Source organism: Pantherophis guttatus, chromosome 5, assembly GCF_059756535.1.
Source record: "Pantherophis guttatus breed Tessera chromosome 5, ASM5975653v1, whole genome shotgun sequence".
NCBI lineage: Eukaryota > Metazoa > Chordata > Lepidosauria > Squamata > Colubridae > Pantherophis > Pantherophis guttatus.
This window is the reverse complement of record NC_142067.1, coordinates 21,529,898-21,553,289: the sequence shown is the minus strand read 5'-3', so window position 1 is coordinate 21,553,289 and position 23,392 is coordinate 21,529,898. Positions and strand designations below refer to the sequence as shown.

Sequence of the window (23,392 nt, the reverse complement as noted above, 5' to 3'; positions counted from 1 at the left end):
CTAGCAGCTGGTCCTGCAAATCAGGTCTCACAGATGAACTGCCAACTTTGTTTCCTCTTCTGCTCAACTCCACCTAAAACAAGGGCAAGATGGTACAAAGGCACTCAGCTATTCCACTCCAATGAAGGAATGATACATTGACAGAATCTGCAGTTTGTTGCTGATTTGTCCTTTTCAGCACTTTGTCTTTCAAAAATGTGGGACTTCAACTCCCAGAATTCCTGTTAGAATTCTCAGAGGTGTATCCCTGCACATCAGAAGAATATCAAGTTAGGAAAGGCTGCCATACATAATATGGATGTAGTCAGTTGATAGATCATCTTAATGTATGCTTGCAATTTGAATATTTATAAGCATTCTTTATATATAAGTTGTATCTAATTCCGATATCATTAGAAAGCACTTGTAGATCTACTTACTTAATTACCTGGAAAATGAGGTTGACAATAGGATTAGCTTGAAGGCAGATACAACATAGATGTATGCTGAACTTCTTTTTTAATAAGTTTTTTTTATTTTATTATTTTTTTACAAACATAATCTATCAGTGAACAGTTGGCACCTGAGTGTCATACATTCTAATACAAATAAAGCTAGTAGAATTAATCATAGTTATTACATTCAATCTACATTATATATTTCTATTAATAATACACATAGTAGATTGCAATCTGTCAATATCCAATTATTCCTTGTTTTTCATTATTATTTTTATTTTATTATATAAAGATATATACACTAATATTCCCCCTTCTTTTATTTCTATCACTTATTCTAACTTTTAGTCATGTCACCCTTTATTAGAAAACCGTTTTCTTTCTATCCTACCTAACTTCTAATCATGTCACCTACCTTAAAAAAGCAAAGAAAGAGAGAAAAAGAAAAGCAAGTGAGAACAGCAACAAAAAGGAGAAATCATCTATCCATCGTCTCTTGCCAGCTTCAATACTTTAATTGCTATGCTTTTTTTGACTTGCCTCCCCTATTCCTCTCTTGGATCTTTATCTCTATCTATTTCTTGGTATTTAATCTAGGTATTTCTCCCACAGATGTACGCTAAACTTTTGATTACAATCTGGATGGCGCCAAATTGAGGAACAGGTTCAGATTTTTAAAAATCTGTTTCTTTTTATGAATTGAGCTTAATTAGAACACCACTTTCTGAACTCTATTGACTCAGCAAATTTATATTCTATTAATAGTTTACTATTGCTGAACTATCTTGTTCTGCAAGTTTCTTTTTTTTAGGCACATGGAAATTATCCTGAGCCCTGTGGGCTGTTATTGGAGTTTATCATAAAAATCTTCCTGCTCCCATCTAGTGCTACAGTGTGGAACTACAAGCCATATCTGCAGTATTCGATTCTACAGTTGGTCTCAAAAAGCTAAGTATGGACTGCTTAGGCTGGAAAATCACCATGAATTCTCAGAATTATACACAATATTGGAAAGTTGGGAAAAAATATGGCTGAAACAGAGGTGGGTTTCAGCAGGTTCTGACCAGTTCTGGAGAACCGGTAGCAGAAATTTTGAGTAGTTCTGAGAACTGGTAAATACCACCTATGACTGGCCACGCCCCATCTATTCTCTGCCTCCGGAGTCCCAGCTGATCAGGAGGAAATGGGGATTTTGCAGTAACCTTCCCCTGGAGTGGGGAGGGAATGGAGATTTTACAGTATCCTTCCCCTGCCATGCCCACCAAGCCACGCCCACCAAGCCACGCCATGCCACGCCCACCAAGCCACGCTCACAAAACCGGTAGTAAAAAAATTTGAAATCCACCACTGGGCTAAAGGCATCAAAGGTAAACCACTTCTGTATGCCAAAGAAGCCACATGGGATATATCCATGAGGGCATATACCAATTATCTTTAATCCTGCCTTTGTTGTTTTTAACCATAGGTGATTGACTTTTACACAAAGGAGTTTTTCAAATATTCCCCCAAAGTAGAGAAATGACTTCAGGTTGCAAAAAGTGTTTATTTCTGCTGAATCTTTTTCTTATGACATCTTAGCCCAATTTGTTTTTTTCTGGGCCAAACTTCTCCTTTTTCAGTTTTAGCGCCTATCCTGGATAAATGTAGTTGCTCGATGTAAGAGACAGAGGAAGAGTCCAACATCCCCTTATCTCTGCTTTACAGAAATTCCCTTTGCTACTGAAATTGTTCGCTGATATCATCCTGCAACTTAGTTTATTGCAGATAGTCCTTGATTTACAACAATTAGTTTAGTGAGTGTTTGAAGTTACAACAGCATTGAAAAACTTATGACTTATGACCATTTTTGACCCATGACTGTTGCAATATCCCTATAGTCCAAAATTTGGACTCTTGGCAATTGGCTCATATTTATGATGATTGCAATGTCGGAGGTCATGTATTCATCTTTTGTGACCTTCTGACAAGCAAAGTCAATGGGGAAGCCAGTTTCACTTACTAACTTAACAACTGCAGCGATTCACTTAACAACCATGGCAAGAGAGGTTGTAAAATGGGCAAAATTCACTTAACAATTGTTTTGCTTGATAACAGAAATTTTGGGTAACACAAATGTGATTAAATAACTATTAATATTATTAAGCATCTTTTTCTTTCCCTTTAAAGACCTTGTTCTTGGACATTTTTTATTTACAACACACACAATAGACTAGTACCAAAATATTTGGAGGTTCTTTCACAGCTTTTCTCTCTCCTTCTGGCTCTACAGCCTTTTCCTCCAAACTATAGAGTTCAAGTGGCAGGCTAGCCATTATAAGCATGCAACAGCAATAGCTGAAGGAAAGATAATTAGGGCTGGGTAATCCTTTGAAAGAAGTACTTCACCAAGTATGCAAAGGAAGTGATATGCTTGCACAATGAAACAAACAGAATGTTAAAAAGTTATATTTACGTAGTTACTTATCAAGCACATCTAAATTATATTAAATTAACCAAAAATATCTTTACAATGCCCAAGGCATGTCACAACTTCTGAGCACCCCTAATGTTTGGAAATTGAAAGTTGAAAGATTTGACATGCCCTAAAACACTTACCCACAGAGATGGCCAGGAGCAACTCCTAAAGAAAAAGAAGAGTTGGTTTTAATGGTTCAAAGGTGCTTTATTCACATTCCTGCAGCTTCAAAAGCTGCAATAATGATTTTCACTCTTTATGCTATTGGCTCCTATAAGTAGATACAGCAAGCAGGGATTCTCTGTCTCTCCCCCCTCTTCTCTCCCCACCCCATTATTCTGTTCTTGTCTCTGTTCTGCTTTTTTCTGAATGAAAGGCAGTTTCTGCTTTATTCTCAAGCCTATTTTCTTGAAAATCCTTTTCTCTTTTCCACTGCCTAGACTAGACAGTAAAACACTTACATTGGACAATTATATTTGGCCTGCAAGAATCCAGATGATGAATTGGCAGCAAAAGCTGCATATTAAATAAACCTTTGTTGCCATTTATTACTATTATCTACATTTATAACTTACTACAGTCCAATTAGGGATTTTGAATGATTCACAAACATACATCTATACAATTAAAATACCAGTGTTAGAAAATTTACATTTAAAATTAAAATATAATAGAAAAGCAGTAAAATAACAATAAATCAAGTGCAAAATAGCTCTTTTCTGAAAAGAAGTTAGTGAGTACATCTAATCTGAAGGCTGTTCTAAAATGCTGAATGTTGCCACCAAAAAGCAAACACCTCCTGTTTTGGAACCTCTAACCTTTCAGAGGTGAGGAAAGACAAGCTGCTTCACCCAGAAAGTTCATATTATTTGAACTTGTTTTTGTTTTGACGTTATTGTTTTGGCTATTTATTTCTAGGTGTTTTTGGTTTCTGTTATTTTTTTGTATTGTGTGAACTGCCCTGAGTTACAGATATAAAATGCGTATCAGATGGGAGGGAGGTGTCCAGTTGTCAAGCCACAGAGAACTTTATAGGTTGAAAATAACACTTTAAATTGCACCTGCAAGCTTACTGTAGCCACTACAGGGCTCATAGCAGATATAATGTGCTCCAACTCTGGGTATTAGTGAGTATACAGACCACTGCACCAGTGGTGGGTTTCTACCGGTTTGGACCGGTTGGGTGAACCGTTAGCTCTATCAGCCGTGAGCGAACTGGTTCACTCCGATTTTGAAGTGGGCCCGCCTGCCCGCCCGCCCCTGCGTACACTCACCTATATTTTCATTTCTGAAGCCCAGCTGCGGCAGAGCGGATTGCTGCACCTCAGCTGTTTTCCTTGCTGGCAGCAATGTGGAAAGTGAGTTTTCTCCAAACTGTGCACATGTGCACAGTGTGTGTTTGGCGCGCTTAGCGAACCGCTGGTAAAACTGGTAGGATCCCATCCCTGCACTGCACACCGGATCATTGGCAATTTTAAAGACAGATTCACATAAAGTGTGCCAGAATTATTCAAGCACACGGGGAAGGGCATGAATCCCTGTAGCAAACGTTTCCCAATACTTTTCTGGTACATCAACATCAACTGAAGCTTGGCGATTCAATGGTGAAAAAAATAAGGCTTTACATTTAGGTAAGAAAAACCAAATGCACAGGTATAGAATAGGTACTACCTGGCTCAATAGTAGTAACTGTGAGAGGGATCTTGGAGTCTTAGTGGACAATCACTTAAATATGAACTAGCAGTGTGTTTCAGCTGCCAAAAAAGCCAATGCGGTTCCAGGGTACATTAGCAGAGGGATAGAATCAAGATCAGATGAAGCAATGGATGGAAACTAATCAAGGAGATAAGCAACCTAGAACTAAGGAGAAATTTCCTGACAGTTAAAGGATAATTAATCAGTGGAACAACTTTCCTCCAGAAATTATGAATGTGCCAATACTTCTTTTTGAGAAGAGATTGGACAACTATTTGCCTGAAACGATATAGGATTTCCTACCTGAGCAGGGGGTTGGACTAAAAGACCTCCGAAGTCCTCTGTTTATCTTGTAAAGCCTCTTAAACCAGAGTCTTCTCCTGTTGTTCAATTTGTAACCACCATGCCTCCAGGCGGACAATCCCCATCAAGTCATGGAACTTCTCCTTCAGAGGTGACATCTTCCTATCAAGAGACAATACTAAAGCAGACGGAGAACTTTGGTGGACAAACAATGGTTCTGTCTTGCTTGGTTCAAATTTCCACATTTTGTCCTTCTCCAGACATTTACAGCTTCCAAGCACTGGAACAAGAATTTGACAGCATTTCCAGCAGTGCCAACACTGTAAAGTTAGGTGTCACCAACATAACAATGATATCAAACCCTGAACCATCAAATGATCATCTGCAGTGGCTTCATATAGTTATTAAACAGTATAAGGAAAAGTATTGAACCTATAGCTCTCTACAACAGACCATCAGGCTAATTGCTCTTCTCCACCATCGATTGGACCCATCTGCTGAGCAAGAAACAGAAGTACTGAAGCACAGAGGTCCCAATGCCCAAGACAGTCCAGAAGGATATCATTTAATGGCTCAAAGACAAATAGAAAACAAAAACAATCCCTGGTCCAGGTGTCTACAAAAATTACCCAATAGAGTGAACAACATTATGTCTATTTCAGTGATAGCTAACCTTTTCTGGACCGAGTGCCCAAAGCACACACCCATTTTGGGGATTCGGGGTTTGCCCAAACCCCAAAATGCAATGCAAACCCGTGCATGCGCCCCACCCTCCCATGCATGCATGCACGCATGCCCCCGCACATGCCATGCCCCCACATATGTGTGCATCATCCCGCATGTGCCCCACCCCATACATGTGCAAGCGTCCCGCATGTGCCCCAATTCCTACACATGCACAGCAGAGCCCTGAAGACCAGCTGGCCGGCGGGAGGCACCTGCGCATGTGCAGCAGAGCTGAACTAGCGCAACATCTCTTGTGCCATCAGGGAGCGCGGTGCGTGCCACCTCTGGCACGTGTGCCATAGGTTCACCATCACGGGTCTATCTGATACCCAGGTCTGAATCCTAACTAGAATGGGCCAGATAATCTGTTCCCTCTATGACAAAGTTTGGTCCTCTACCATTGCCTTGACAATCTTGCCTAAAAAGAGAAGAGGGAAACTGGGTGGGATTGTCTGACGCTTCTGGAGCCATGGAGGATTTCTTAAAGAAGGGTTGCATAACTGCCTACTGTAGGGCCACTGGCAACATTTCTTCCTACAGTCCCCTGGATTCAGGGAACCTGAAGAAGCCAAAAGAAGCAAGATTTTAGCCTGCATGTGGCAGAGGTCACAGCCCAAAAGGTGCCTCAGCCATTTAGTGATCAGTAGATTTGCAGCCTAGTTATGGTAATCACATTCTCACAAATGTATCTCCTGTTGAATGAGCTTAAGAGTTCAAACAAGATTACTACAAAGTTTTCTCATGTTTAAACATCTTTTTTTATCTCTCTATCGTTCTGCTTACAGAAGATCCTTGCTTCAGATCCTGGCATCTCCAGTTAAGTGAAAATCAAGTAACTGCCTGGGAGGAGTCCTACTTATGGGTTTTAACAAAAGCACTGAACCACAACAACTTTTTTTCTGCCATATCCTCACCATGCTTCCTTCACTTGTGAGATAGGCTGAAGCTATCCGTATCTCTACTGGCATCAGTACTCTCACTCTGTTTAAAGGAAACCTCAAGGCATCTAAAATCTGTTAGGGGTTGTCACCAATTAGAGAAGAGCCAGTTGATGAATGGTTTGAAAGAAAGACAAAAAATAAATAAATAAATAAAAAACAAAGACAACAGGATGGGGACTAAGAAAGAAGATAATCAATGTTCTACTAAGTGAATAATGGGGAGCAGAGGATAGGGCAATGGAGAAACTAATAACATTTTAGAAAGCTATTGGACTACAAAACAATCTTTCTCAGTTTAAAACAGGCTGAGCATACCATCTGCAGGAATAAATTTTCAGATTAAAAAATACCATAATTCCATCCAAAACTACAATCTTTCCTTTTTTTTTCTAGTGTTACCGGAAATCTAATTCCATTGGAGAAACAGAAAAGTGGGCTGTAAGGAAGATAAATTTGAGGGAATGTTAAATCACATTCCTCGGTTGCTTTTCTTAAATCTTTCTAGATATTCTTGTGGCAGCTATATTTTTAGGGTACCAATGAAGTTGAGTATAATCTAAGCTCGCATGCCAGCACTTTTTTTGCAACAGTGAAAGGGATTTATGGAACTGATCTTGGATTTTATTAATTTTGATGACAATCATGCTTTTGATGACAATCTCGGCAACTTTAAGATGTGGGGACTTCAACTCCAACAAGCTGGCTGGGGAATTCTGGGAGTTGATGTCCACACAGTTGCCAAAATTGAGATCTAGATCAGCTGGATGTGTCATGCACTGGCCACCCCCAACCCCGATTTAGCAAAGGGGGGAAAAATTGCATTATGTCACGTGACAATGTGATGCCACGAGTTTGACACCCCTGTTCTAGATGATACATAGTACAGCTGTGTTATGGCCTGCAAAAACTTGAAGGCTATATCTTTCCTCCCTTTTCTTAGGAACCTTTTCTATAAGATATGAATCAGAGATTTACTGTGTTAGTTAGTCATAGTTTTTCTCCATATGTGAGGTGGAGTTAGAAGGAAGTTTCTTCCCAGTTCATAAAAGAATTTCACATCAACTGCCATAATCCATGCCACTGTTTTTTTATTGGCAATCAGTAAGATTTGGGCTGCCAATTACATCAACAAGACAGGGTGCAAAGTCTGAATGATTTATTGCATCACAACAATGAAAACTTTTAATTACCGTGCTTTCAACACATCTGCTTAGTTTTTAAATCGGGTATTAACACTAGAAACTATATTGTGACACTTTAAATGCTAACAGGTTTATTGTAGTGCCAAGTTTTTCTGAATCACAGCTAACATCAGGTCACACAATTCACAAATTAGAATTTATGACATACTCTGAGGGGAATGGGTGGAAAACAAAAGGAGATATTATGAACAGTAAGAACTGAATGTATCCTGGAAAACTGAAACATTTCCTCACTCTTTTTAATGTTGTTATCTCTGATGTCAAACGTATCTAGGTTTAGATGTGTATGGCTGAAAAATGTCTTAACCTCCTGGCCCCAAATTCTGTCCCGCCTTTCTGTTGCAAAACGCATCATCCTGGTGAACACGCCAATTATGCAACTGAAACAAGATTGATCCAATTCATTGACTTTCTGAGGCAGAAGAGCAAATATCCCTCCTTCCAGTGCATATGGCACAGAAAGGTGCAGAAAACTCTTAATATTTTTTCCAGCCTGCAGTATATGCTTACCAACAATATATCAAAAAGCTAACAACTTTCTGTTGTTTAAATTTATATTTCCTGTTATATTTTATCATTTATTATCAAGTATTGCCATGATTGATCACCCTAGCTGAATATTTTATAGAATTCTCTATAGTAAATAATTTATTCTATTAAATACATATGTTCCTTTTAGATATATCAGCAACATAGATATTTACATGCCTCACTCTTTACCTTGAACAATGGCTTAAGTATACATTAAATAAATGGAATCCTTTATTATTCAAGAATTTGATAATGTGCTGCTCATGACAGGTACTCATTTCTACAGTATTCATTCTTTATTCTAAATCACAATTCATTTAATCATGGTTTACTGAATGCAGAGACATCCAAGTGGTTAAAATAAGTCAAAATGATGAGCATGACTGTACAATTACATGCACACAAAGGGGGTCAACAGCACAGTTGTGGCTGCCATCTTGATTTTTTAAAAAAACCACTCCTGAAAAAAGCTTTGCTTGAATGTTAGAATTTCCTGTGTTCACACAACAATCTAATCCAGAGTTCTGGAATTTTCTGAAATAAGAGCTAAATCTGAATTTTGAGTGGCATGCCAACAGTCATTTTCCGAAAAGCATTCTTTAATTTCATGTAACCTTGAAATTAAATAAAGATAACATCAATTTATATATTTAATAATTTGCACCTTCTGTCACATAAGAATTTACAGTTTGGTAACAAGTTACTAAGTTTTCTAGAAGCCACTATGGCCTTCACGTTGTCCATCAATTCTGTAAACCATAAACTATGATTTAACCTGTGGCTAGATTAAGATCATAGGTTAAAGCAAAAGCTAAAAACCCAACCACACTAAACACAGTTAACATGGTATATGAATGTAACCAGTATGTGAAGAGTCTTTTCTTTTCTGGAACAACAGAAAAGAAAACCCCCTTCTACGCATGGCTAAGAATTTTAATGGAAAAAAAATAATATCTCCTTGGCTACATCTGGATTTTATATTTTTGCCAAAGGTTAATAAGAGATGACATGATTTTCTTTTCCATTTTTCAAATTGTGGTATGGATTCATCTCCACTGGATATTTAATTTAATTTGTGACATGAATGTACACTATTAATCATGTAACTTGTTATTTAATTCGAATTATACAAAAAAAAAAAAAAATTCCGTAAGGCCCTGAAGACGTTTTTATTTCAGCAAGCCGGCCTGGCCTGAATAGGTTTTATGGGTTAGTTTTTTAATTGTATTGCTAGAGGTTTTAAATTGGGGCGGCCATTTAATTTAATTTATTTTTTAATTATTTTAACTTTTATATTGTATGTTATTTTAATTCTCGGTTGTTCACCGCCCTGAGTCCCTTCGGGGAGAAGGGAGGATATAAATTTAATAAATAATAATAATAATAATAATAATAATAATAATCAAATGGTAAAGTACCAAGGCAGGTTCCTTTGTGACTATTTTTTTACACACATAGCAAACTCAGATAAAGTTTCTGTTATATAGAGAAGTGAAATATTTTTTAAGGAACTAGGTCAGATCTGTATAATTATAGAACAATTATTCCTCTCCCTAAACATGAGTTGGTTCTGTCATCATGTTTATTGTTTGATACTCCCAAATGTTCTTTCTGATGTGTATGTTTCTGTGAATTTCTTGGTATTCCTTAGTATATTCCATCAGCAGTACTTAAGTCAAACTCCACCTTCAAATTAAAAAATGAATGTCTGGTTTTGGTTGAAACTTACTGGATGTAACTCTTATTTTTGGACCATACCCATAAGGAAGTCCCCCTGTTGTTTGGTAAAATCAAGGTCGATCAAAAAACATCTTGTCATAAAAATATCCCAATAAAAGAAACAGGAGACAGCAATACAATAAATAATTCTTATTTTAAGATTCAGAAGTTTATTTCATGAGCAATTTGGAACATTTGGACCTTCGCACCTTTCGCCGCGCCCTCAAAACGCTATTGTTTCACCAAGCAGGGCTGGCCTAAATGCTGTTTTAATGGGTGGTTTCTATTTTAGCTCTTTTGGCCAAATTATTTAATATTTTTAAATTGTCTTTTAACTTTCATATAGTTGTGGGTTTTATTTTTGGCTGTACACCTCCCTGAGTCCGTCCTATTAAAAAAATTTAATAAAATAAATAAAATAATAAAATAAACATGAACAGCCATCATAACATTACTTACATCAACAACCCATTGCAACGAGATTCAGAGACAATAGCTAGGTTCAGCAAGGAATAGCTATTACAGCCATTGGTCTCGATCTGAGACACATCTCCTTCTTTTATACTTTATATAGAATAGCCCTATTACTAATACATTGTAGACAACTGCTAAGGTGAAATATAAATGTTAAAGGAGCCCTCACGGATTTTACTCCGCTAGTTGTTGCCAATTATAGGGAGCATTTCTCATCTCCATTTCAAGGCCATTGAACCAGAGCTGTCTGAAGATATTTCCACGGTCATGTGGCCAACATGACATCATGAAATACTGTTACCTTCCCACCAAAGTAGTACCTATTTAACTACTTGCATTTGTATACTTTCAAACTCCTAGGCTGGCAAGAGCTGAGCGAAGAAGGGAACTCACGCAATCATGTGCTACATGGGTCTTGAATCTGGGCTCCTGGCTTTCCAACTGATAAGCCCAGCATCTTAACCACTGAGCCACTGCGCTGCCCTAAATGTTAAATATACATACCCCATATTAGCAAACCAGCTCTAAAGCAGGCTACTTTAATTGTCATATTCTACCTACATACACTGTCTTAAACAAGAGCTTTTAAACTGATTTAGATGCCATTAGAACAAAAGAACACAATGAGATGCAGTGATGGGATTCAGCCAGTTCGCACTACTTCGGGAGAACTGGTTGTTAACTTTCTGAGCAATTTGGCAAACTGGTTTTTGGAAGAAGTCATTAGGGCAGAGAACCGGTTGTTGAATCCCACCATGGATGAGATGCCTATATGCCTTCATAACTGAGAATTAAATGTCTTCAGCTTTTAAAAAGATGATTAGGGGGGGAAATGAAATTGCTAAATTCATTTTTCTAAATCAGGTCTGCCCAACAGATGTGGTCGGAGAGTATGGGGACATTGCATGTCTGGAAAGCATCAGCTGGGAAAGGCTGGCCTGAAAAGAATAGTTTAAGTAATAAGCATACATTTTTGGTTTATATTATTTTAAACATTCAACAAAGCACATCCATATCAATCATGTTTGCCCTGCTGATTTATGGTTGCCATTTTATTTATTTATTTAGAAAATTTATATGGCTGCCCACTCCCTTTCAGTGACTCTAAGCAGCTTACAAAAAATAAAAACCCAATATACAAAGAGTAAAAATAATTACCCTCCCACCCTAAAGTTTTTATTTTATTTTTTAAAATTTAATTTAATTTTTTTATTTTATTTTATTTTATTTAACAGCTATATGGTAAGATGATAAACAAGATTTTTTTACTTTATTTTTTTGCTTCTTGGAAAATTCAATATTAATTTTATATAAATAGATTGGATTTTTTAAAATGAAATATGGAAGAACACTGCATCACTAAGTAGTATCTTACTAGAGGAACATCATATATGACGTTTGAGGAAACCACACATCATATTTATATTCTGATACATAATAGGTGTGGAATTTATCATTCAGGAGCACATATTTTAGTTATCATTATATCTTTCGTAGTAGGACGTGATTCACAACCTGATCCCATCTGCAGAGACTGTGAGTGGATAGCGTTCACTGCTAAAAGTCAGTTGAGTTGCAGAAAAACTCGGGGAATTTGTGTAATTATAAGACGTGGGAAAAAATTTATAGTTCCCACATAGCCATCAATTATCAACAGCACACCTATGTGTTACTCTGTTAGGAGCTTGCATATTGTCCCTTTCAAGAATGATGTACGGTATATGGTCACCATAGATTGGATACACACATTAGAATAAACTGTGGTTGCTTTACCCATGATTTACTGAATCTGAGAGTGGCTAGCTTCAAGCATCATATTATGCTTTGCAAACCATAACCAATTAGGTTCATAAATCTCATGCTAAAGCACGACTGAACAAATTGTAATAGTTTTGTGCAATGCATAACTCAACCATTCTTCTTAAAGTTACTGACACATTAAGGTGCCCTGATCAGTGAGTTTATTTTTACTTGTCATAGCAGAACAAATTTAAAAAAACAATTAAGTAAGTTCCTTACTACAGTAGATAAAAAATATGATGATCATGAGTAACCAAGGCTAGGAATAACAGGAAGGGAAGTAAATGCAATGTAATTTTTCCTTGACTGGAAGAGACACATACTGACTGGTTTAAGCCAAGACTGGTTTTCCCTTATTTTAATAAATGTATTATTGCAACCATACATTTTTTGCAACACCAAAAAGATATTATCAAGCATCAAAACATATCCTGAACCTAGCACAATCCAGAGCTGGATAGATAGAACCTCAGCTACATATTAAAACTTAACTAGCAGGTAGAATACTATATTAGGAGACATTTTTGTAATGAAGCAATACCAGAATACTCTGTGCTAACTACAGAGACAATGGACATCCTTCAACAAAAGACACGTTATTTAAGAGAATGCACAGTATTAAGACATACCTACTTAAGGAGTTTGATGAATCAGAATTATAATCTGATACAAACAATTATGCAAAATAAAATGTAGAAGTCATTGAGTGCAGGAGGAACCAAGATTTGAAAAATGTTTGTTGAATTTCACATGCAATTATCTTAGTCACAGAGGACATGATATAAGGTATCTCTTTAATCTGATAGGTTCAAAGAGGCAGTTGTATACAAATTAAAATGTATAATTTCTACACAGAATTCTAACAGAATTCCATAATTTCCATTTGTGTTTATTTTATTAACTGCACTAATCCTGAAGAACTCTAGGCAGGTACAAAATATAAACAAATAACGTAACAGAATCCAATAATAATAATATAATAGCAGTAAAAAAACAAATCATTCTGGTTCCAAAGACCTTCCAAAGTTGATTGTAGGCGTCATAAACTGTCTAATATTCCTGCATATCCTCCCCCCCTTCCCCATCCCGGAATGAGGTCAGCTCCAACACTCCTGAGTCGTGACCTTCCACAAGAGCTTAAAGATCTGCCATTTGGGGTTGAGGCTCCAATGAGGGGGGGAGGCTTCACATTGGTGGCGGGTGACAGACTAATAACAAATCCCTTCCTTTCCCCCTCATCTCCCCCCCCCTCCACTGTTCATCTTACTCTCTCCTTCCCCTTCTTTTATTCAGGTTAAGTATTTATCTTTTTATATTATTTAGATCGTATTGTTTATACGTTTTGTAAAATTTTATCTTTTTAAAATTGTAAACCACCCGGAACTACCTTGTGGTAAGATGGGCAGTCAATAAATTTAATAAAATAAAATGAAAATGAGGAACATTCTGAATCTTTTTTCATCCTCAGGCACTGAATCTCCATTTTGCTTCAGTTGTTCAATGTGTTTCACGTGTTTAAATTAAATTTTCACATTTTGTTATACTGAGGGAAAGAGAGAAAATGAGCTGTATTCTTCCATCAATGAACCTTATCACGCAGACTCCTTGGAGTCACCTTTCATCCCCAACTCTGTGTAAATCCAACCCAATTTTCCTGCTCATTGGTCTCATCTGTTGGTATGTGCAAATTGATGGCTGAGACTCTCTGGCATAGAATTGGGTAATTTAATTTATAAGCAATCAACTTTATATTTTCTCCATTTTTCTTTTTCACAGGAGACAATAAAAGTGAAGGATAGGAATAACTTAATACTTAACAATATTTTGCTAGGATAGCATGACTAGAAAATATACATCTTTGTGGAAGGAAGAAGATGGATATAGTCCAGAATGCTTTCAAGCACACAGCTCCTAGCATTAACATTCAAAAGACACTGTAGAAGTGGCCCCGCTGAGAACCGGTAGTAAAGGTAAGTAGAACCCACTCCTGGTTCAAAGTTACAACAACGCTGTGGAAAAGTGATTTATGACCATTTTTCATACTTACGACCATTGCAGCATTTCCATGGTCATGTGATCAAAATTCAGACGCTTGGCAACTGACTCAGATTCAGTGGTGGGTTTCAGAATTTTTTACTACCGGTTCTGTGGGCATGGCTTGGTGGGCGTGACAGGGGAAGGATACGGTAAAATCTCCATTCCCTCTCTAATTCAGTGGAAGGTTTCTGCAAAATCCCCATTTCCTCCCAATCAGCTGGGATTTGGGAGGCAGAGAATAGATAGGGGGAGGCCAGTCAGAATTTTTACTACCGGTTCTCCAGAACTGGTCAGAACCTGCTGAAACCCACCTCTGCTCAGATTTATGTCCTGGGGTTATGTGGATCCCTTTGGAGATCTTCTGACAAAGTCAGTGGAGAAGTCAGATTCACTTAACAACCATGTCACTAACTTAATAAACTGCTGTGATCCACTTAATAATTGTGACAAGAAAGGTTGCAAAATGCAGCAAAATTCACTTAACACTTTTCACTTTGCCACAGAAATATTGGGTTCAATTATGGTCTTTAGTCGACTAGCTGTACTTCATTTTTACAGCAGCCAAAGGTGATAGGACACACTAATGCTTTCTGATTGAGTGAGCTTGATTTTCCACCTAGAATAGAATAGAATAGAATAGAATAGAATAGACTAGAATAGAATAGAATAGAATAGAATTCTTTATTGACCAAGTGTGATTGGACACAAGGAATTTGTCTTGGTGCACATGCTCTCAGTGTACATAAAACAAAAGATACGAATTGGGAGATAAAAGTGGACAGGCTTTAAAAAAAAAAAAAAGCTCTAACCATGTCTTATAACTGATCCCAAAAGTGCTGGGCAGATGCAAATCCGAGGTGTATAATTCCGGACGAGGATCCGGACTGGGAGAATTTGCTACGTGAATATGTCTCCTCGCCCGCCTCCGGCTTTTTCCCGCCTTGTTTTCGCAACCGCGTCTGCTGGAGGCGTAACTAAAAAGCTGCCGCACATCAACCAGAAGGAAGATCCCTCGAAATCATCGAGGCGGCTGGGAGCGGTCGGGCGCACCGTGAGGCTGGCGGTCCCGCAAGAGGACCAAGAGATAGCCGAAGCCTTTTGGGGGGTCCCACCCGGCTGCAGGTTGCTTACAAAAGGTGAGGCGCGGGTGGGGGAGCGCCTGCTATCGCCTGAAGGGATGCCTGCGCGGGGGTGGGGGGCGCGTTCAGTTTCCCACTCAAAACTGACGCGAGGAAGGGAGATCTTTTTAATAAGAATCGGAGGAGGAGGAGGAGAAAGCGATGACACCTGGAGAGGGCTGCAGAGTGAATGAAGGAAAATGGGACATTCTAATAATCCAAGGGTGTCCAACTTTGGCAACTTTTTAAGATTTTTTTTTGGTGGGGGAAATTTATTTTTTAAAACAAAACATAAACCAATCCCATCATCCATTACAAATACAAACTGTGTCAGCCGGTTACAGATCTTTTGTGCAACTTTTTAAGATTTGTGGGACTCCGTTTCCCAGGATTCTGGCTGGCCGGTTGGGGAATTCTGGGAGTTGGAAGTCCACAGGTCTTAAAAGTTGTAATCCGTAAAGCAGAGGTCTTCAAACTTGGCAGCTTGAAGACGTGTGGACTTCCAACTCCCAGAATTCTCCAGCCTGCATTAATATTAATATTTGGATAGTTTTCCTTTGCAGTAAGAAATCTGTTAATCGCAAACATTCCACAGGTTTGAATGGGCGTGTGATCGCAGCTCTGGCACGAAAGTAACTGGTATTTAGCGTGTCCAGGCTTAGGGTAGTTGAAGATTGTTTTAAAATGATTGCCTTGGGTGAATACAAGTAAAATGCTTTATATCAGGGATCCCCAAACTTGGTAGCTTTAAGACATGCTGGCTGGAGAATTCTGGGAATTGAAGTCCACAAGTCTTAAAGCTGCCAAGTTTGGGGATCCCTGATGTAAAGAGTCTGGGCAGTGGAGAGTGCCAGAAAGGAGGGGGGCGAACATCCAACCTGTTGCAGCTAACCAGAAGCATCTCTGAGCTGAGCAGAGCAGTGCGAGGATTCCTTTTCTTGAAGGAATCTGGATTTTTTTGCCAAGAAACAGTGGGGTGCTATAGATTTGCTGTGGGAGAAATCTATATGAGAGGGAGAAAGAGAGGGGGAGGGAAGAGGGCAAGTATTTGGGGGGAATGCTTTTTTTTTTCCTACTAGCCACATTCAGGTTCAGCAAATTAGATTTGCTACCTGGATGCTTAGCTGCGCCTCCAGTTGTAGGAAGAAACAGGGATTTTTTACAGCAGCAGGATTCCCTCCTTCTTGGGAGAGGATTGCAGACAGGAGAATGGATGACGTAAGGCAGGAGATGTTACTTTCTTTCATTAGTCACTTTGTCTAGAAGAGATTCAGCAAATAATTGGTGAAGAAGAAGACGTCGGCGTGCTTTAACAAAACTCCAAAATTGTGTGATGAAAAGGATCTCTCTCTTTTTCTCTTTGCAAGGGAACACCCATTTCTCCCTCATTGAAACCACAAGATTGGATTTGTATTCAGTTTTTCAATCGTGGTAAGTTTTCAATCAAAATAGTATGCTGTGTTACAGATGGATTAATGTTTGAAGTTTCATTGCAGGTTTTTCCCCCCAAATTACTTGAGAACAGAACAGAACAGAACAGAACAGAACAGAACAGAACAGAACAGAACAGAACAGAACAGAACAGAATAGAATAGAATAGAATAGAATAGAATAACAGAGTTGGAAGGGACCTTGGAGGTCTTCTAGTCCAACCCTCTGCTTAGGCAGGAAACCCTACACCACTTCAGAAAAATGGTTATCCAAAACCTTCTTAAAAATGATTTATCTTTATTTATTATTTATTTATCTTCTTAAGATAAATAGAAGCTGGATCCAGAAGCAAATACAAGGAAGATAATTTTACATGTTTATGCAAATTAACAGGATACTTAAAATTCAAGATGTGGATTTGATCAGTTTTCCTGAATAGCCCTGTGGACGACATAGAAGCAGCATTCTTGCCTCTGAAGTTGCTGTAATAGGCACTTTAAAAGAAAGAAAGTATCCTGTATTCTATACTATTGTTTATAGATATATTATAAATATATAGTTTATTAATAGCTTTACTCTGAATGGAAACCAATCCTTTCTCTCAAGTTTGTTAATTCCTGGATTGAAACAATGTGCTTCAGCCTTAGATTATCTTTCCATTCACCAGAATTGAGCCCCAAAATTCTGTTGCTAAGTGAGACGTTTGTTGAATGAATTTTGCCCCATTTTATGACATTTCTTGCCACAGTTTTTAAGTGAATCGCTGCAGTTGTTAAATTAGTGACATGGTTGTTAAGTGACTCTGGCTTACCCACTGACTTTGCTTGTGAGAAGGTCACAAAAGGTGATTACAGGATTCCAGAACACTGCAACTGTCATAAATATGAGTCAGTTCCAAGCATCTGAATTTTGATCACGTGATCACGGGAATGCTGCAATGGTCATAGGCGTGAAAAATGGCCATGTCATTTTTTTAGTGTCGTTGTACCTTTGAATAGTCACTAAATGAACTGTTGTAAGTCGAGGACTACTGTAAAGCTTTGTTCCAGAAATTTGTTTAGCCAACATTCATTTTACATAATTAATTAATGTGATTGTTGTAAGCCATTTTAAATGGCTATATCAAGACAAAATCAGAGTACAAATTCATTCATTCATTCATTAATAATCAACTGCATAGTAAATTATATTCCTTAATGATAGCTTTTGAAACCTCTCCCAGTTTTTTTGTGATACATAATGTTTTTAACTTCTTGTGCATCTGTTATATTTTTAATAAGGCCTTGGAAGCTGCACTTCTCCCCATATTGGTGGATTTGAGCACTCTATAAGCCCTGCAAATACATTAATTAAAATTTGTTTGGACATGCAAATAACAACCTGGTATCTTTTTTCATTCCATTATGGATTCAAACAGAGAAATGGTTTCTCAATTAGTGTATTTGTGATAATTAGTGCATCTAAGGCAGAGGTCTTCAAACTTGGCAGCTTTAAGACTTGTGGACTTCAACTCCCAGAATTCTCCAGCCAGCTATGCTATGCTGGCTGGAGAATTCTGGGAGTTGAAGTCCACAAGTCTTAAAGCTGCCAAGTTTGAAGACCTCTGATCTAAGGTCAAATGATACTCTTTCTATTTTATAGGTCTCCTCGATTTACAACAGTTCATTTAGGGACTGTTCAAAATTACAACAGCACTGAAAAATGTGACATGACCATTTTTCACACTTACAACTGTTGCAGCCTCCTCATGGTCACGTGATCAAAATTCAGATACTTGGCAGCTGATTCCATATTTATGACGGTTGCAGTATCCTGGGATCACCTTTTGTGACCTTCTGACAAGCAAGGTCAATGGGGAAGCCAGATTCACTTAACAACCGGGTTACTGTCTTAACAACTATGGTGATTCACTTAATACCTGCAGCAAGAAAGATTGTAAAATGGCCGAAATTCACTAAAAACGGTCTCATTTAGCAACAGAGGTTTTGGGCTCAGTTGTGGCCTTAAGTTGATGACTACCTATATTCATATCCTCATTTTTTAAAACGATGCGCCTGAATCACAATCACATGACTTCAGGGACGCTGCAAGGCCGCAACTTCAAGGACAGCCATAAATCTCCTTAGTCAGAGCTGCCATAACTTTGGTTGTTGAACAAATAGTCATTAACCGAGGATTGCCCTATATTGTGAAGTCATCATCTAAGTTTTAAAAGTACTTTTAAGCTGGTCACTGGAAAAAGTCTGAAGAAGAAATAAAGGAGAATTTGGTAATTTTACAAATTGATAACAAACTAGTCTTTAGCAACACTAACAACAAATTTGTGGGCACATGTACATGATATTTTAAACCCCACTAGTAGATTAATATTGATGTGAGTACATTTGTGTTAATAGCAATAGCACTTAAACTTAAATACTGCTTCACAGTGCTTTTACAGTCCACTCTAAGTGGTTGACAGAGTCAGCATATTGCCCCCAACATTCTGGGTCCTCGTTTTACCGACCTCGGAAGGATGGAAGGTTGAGCCTGGTGAGATTTGAACTGCCAAATTGCAGGCAGACAGCAGACAGCAGAAGTAGCCTGCAGTACTGCACTCTAACCACTGCGCCACCTTAGCTCCTGAATGAACCAGAATAGTTAAAATTATGTCGTTAAAATGATTCTATTGAAGTCACATCAGTAGAATATTTGCAGCTAATATTAGAGCTTCATAATCATGCAAAATATGTGTTTACAATGTGACATTTACATAAGTATCTTGCAGATATTCTAACAGAGTTCAAATCATCACTTAAAGAGTAGCAGTAAATCATGTATACTGATGTAGAATATAGATGTCTATGGAGATTCTCAGTCATCCAGGTCATGGTTGTCCCAAAGGTGCTTTTTCCAAAAGTCAATTGGACTTTGTTGTTCCTTGAAGATATTTTGCTTCTCATTCAAAAAGCTCCTCCAGTTCAGAAGTCAGAATTGAATAAGCTTCTTGGATGAGAAGCAAAATGTCTTCAAGGAAAAACAAAGTAAGACCAGTTGACTTTTGGAAAAAGCATCTTTGGGTAGAATACAGATGTTTGTATGGAGGACACCTACACTGTGCAGTTATGTACTATTCTGGTGTAGCATCACTATTATAACATTAAAGGTGTAGTGAGTTGTAGTGAACTCTTGATGGTGTTATTGGTATGGTATACACAATCCACCTTCCCTTAAGCTCTCATAGCACGTTGTGTTACATCATGCTTCCACATATGGTCTTTATATCACTTCCTCCCCCTTTGGAAAATATACGCGGGTTTTTTATCTGTGCGTACAGTATAACCTATGTGGTGTTATCAGGTACAGTGATCATCAGGAGGAACCACATTACGTTAAAAAAAGATATTGTAAACCACTGCATAAATCATTTGAACCAATACAGTTTAACTATTTCTATTGTCCGATCTTCCCTTCTATGGAATATTTTGAGAGGAAAAGAAAAAAGAAACCCAAACTGTGTTATTTCCTAGTAGAGTAGAAATGTTTAATAATAGTGATACAGAACATTTCAACTCATGAAACTACTTATAAATTGGCATATTGTTTTTGTCTTAATAGACTAAAAGACACACTCAGTTATGGACTGGGGAGCTCTACAAGCCATTTTAGGAGGTGTAAACAAACACTCCACCAGCATTGGGAAAATCTGGCTCACTGTCCTGTTTATTTTCCGTGTCATGATTCTTGTAGTTGCAGCGGAAAATGTCTGGGGAGACGAGCAACAAGATTTCTCTTGTAATACCCTACAACCAGGATGTAAAAATGTCTGCTATGACGAGCATTTCCCACTTTCTCACATTAGACTTTGGGCTCTCCAACTTATCTTTGTCTCTACTCCTGCTCTGTTGGTGGCCATGCACGTGGCATTCAGAAGACATAAGAAAAAACAGGAATGCAGACTAAAGAAGATGGACATCGAAGATCTCAAAATGCAACGGTTTCATATCGAGGGTCCCCTGTGGTGGACATACACTAGTAGCATTTTTTTCCGAATTATCTTTGAAGTAGCCTTCATATATATATTTTACTACATATACAGAGGCTATCAAATGCCTCGGGTAGTGAGATGTACTGCTTTTCCTTGCCCAAATACAGTCGACTGTTTTATTTCCCGACCCACTGAAAAAACTGTATTTACTGTTTTCATGCTTGCGGTTTCCGGCGTTTGTATGTTTTTAAATGTGCTTGAATTATCTTATTTAGTGATAAAGTTTTGCACGAAGAAGTCAAGAAATATAAATTCACTGCCTATTCATTAAATGTGAATATTATTGATCTTTTATTTTGTATTAATTGTAAACATTAATCAACAATACTTCCAGTCATCATGAAAATTGTATGGAATCTTACTTTAATAGCCATAATTATATTGTTGGAAGAAAAGAAAAGCCAAATTTTACTACTGAAATTATTCCAAGAATGATGCTTCTAAACAGCTAATTAGCGTCTAAACAGCTAATTTCTTTTTAATGACTAGATAATATTCTAAATGCTTTTAAATTAATTGGCTGATATCCATCTTCTAAATTCATTATTTAATACACCCCCACAATCCTCAAACACATCTATATGTGTCAGGATCTTCCAATATTAAATTTATACAAAAGGCTTGGATTTAATTGTTATTTTGGCTGGTTTATTGGACTGTGAGAATATACTTAATTCATGACTTTTGATGTAATTTATAGTTCTGTTTGTTATACATATTGTTTGTTTAATTGTTAAGAGTATGAATTGCTGTTTCATAACCACTTCTCCATTTATTTCACTTATATTTCATAAATATGATTTCAAAAAATCATATTTTTACTATATTGTTTACTCATAACTAAATTATATTTCCCATACCTGGACATTTGTTGTTACTGGAAAAATTAAGTAATACGATGTAACCTATAGTACTATGCTTAAAAAATAAAAAATGGTGCCAATTAAACTGTGAAACAGCACTGGTAGTTGTTTGAAATGTATAAAAGCAACACTGGTTTGGTAAACATTTTAATACTATGCAGAAATGCTTATTTGCACAATGAGACAAAGGTAACTAAGTGAAATATCCTGGCTTTAAGACAATAAGTATTTATACACTTTGTACATCAAAACTATAATAGAAATTCCATTTGCATAGCATACAGATCTGAAATAGTACACCTGGAACAATTTCAATACAAAAGTAGAAATAAGTTAATGAAAATATGAGACTAGACACTCAAGTGATCCAATATATGTGTCAAAGAAACAGGAAAATTAGTAACATTCAGAAGGAATAAAATCTTGAACTTAATAGCCTTGAATTTCCATCACTAAGTAATGTGGTTCCCCCATCCCGTTCATGTCCAATGCACATGTTTAAAGTACTTCCATATTGAAAAAGATTAGCTGGTAGCATCACCATTGCCTTGCTCACACTCTTGGAGTCTCTTTTCATAACCCTGTCAAGGAGCTGGAGCAAGTGATGGGAGTTCACCCCGCCACACAGCAGCACTCACGTCTTGAACGTGGGCTTGCTAACCTCCAACCCAGTGTCCTAACCATGTGAACCACTATAGTCCAAAACAAGTAATGTGGTTTTAGAGTGCAATGACAAATGACTGCATTGCTTAGCAATGGCATTTCCAGCAGTCCTGTTGCTGTCATTAAATGAGGAACAGGAGTCATTAAGCAAGGATTTCCTAACAACTTCTTGTCAGCTTCCATCAAACAAAATCAACGAGGAAGCAAATGCCAGGTGACTCAAAAGGAGAAGGGTGGGCAGGTAAATGGCTGCGTGTCAGGGCCAAGCCCAAAGACAATGCGGCAAAATCCAGTCGAGTCCAATCCTTTATTTGCTTATACCTAATGGACAGAATCTTGCCAAACTAAAGCTATAACCTTCTAACATACTAGATATTTATTCAGAAATTCTAAGGATTGCCCAGTATCTTAATCTGGGCATCTCTCTGGGAAAGCTCTGTGTTGCCAAAACGGTTATCCACTGATTCTCCAGGTGCACATTTCATCACAACGCTGCAGTGCAAGTGTGGTCAGGCAAGTAGTGAGTCCTCCAGAGGGCAGGAGGGGACGTGGGAAAGTAGAGGGAATGACACTGGAGAGACTTGCAACCTTTTCTTCCCGCTTTCCTGTTGACTTTCCATGCAGGGAAGATTGCAAATTGCAATTCCATGACTGTGGCATATTGCAACCATGGTAAATGACAGCTGATTGCTAAGGACACAGATCATAATCATATGACTGTGGGGACGCTGGAATGCCCAGATCTTGGAAGAACACTCATAAGTACCACTTGATCAGCATTATTGGAACTTCACATAGTTCCTGAACGGTGGTCATTAATTGAGGACGACCTACATAGCTAATTTAAATAAATTGTTTCATTTCTTATTGCTATTTATGCAGATTGCAATATTCTTCCCTTGTCCATTCACCAGTTGATCAGCCAGCCAAATAACTGAGAAACGGGGACATAGGTAGTTGCTTCTCATTT

At 37.8% G+C, this 23,392-nt stretch overlaps 1 protein-coding gene across 1 annotated transcript; it reads left to right on the top strand.

Annotated features, from left to right (window-relative positions):
• The first annotated feature begins 15,149 nt into the window (after positions 1-15,149).
• Positions 15,150-21,302, top strand: LOC117661317 (gap junction beta-2 protein-like). The gene is made up of 3 exons (XM_034409987.3): positions 15,150-15,456; positions 16,806-16,869; positions 20,467-21,302. The coding sequence occupies exon 3, from the start codon at positions 20,487-20,489 to the stop codon at positions 21,165-21,167; it is 681 nt and encodes a 226-aa protein (XP_034265878.1). The 5' UTR covers positions 15,150-15,456; positions 16,806-16,869; positions 20,467-20,486; the 3' UTR covers positions 21,168-21,302.
• The last annotated feature ends 2,090 nt before the right edge of the window (positions 21,303-23,392 follow it).

Coding starts and splice junctions, on each gene's coding strand:
- LOC117661317 (XM_034409987.3), top strand. CDS start 20,487: ATGGACTGGGGAGCTCTACAAGCCATTTTAGGAGGTGTAAACAAACAC.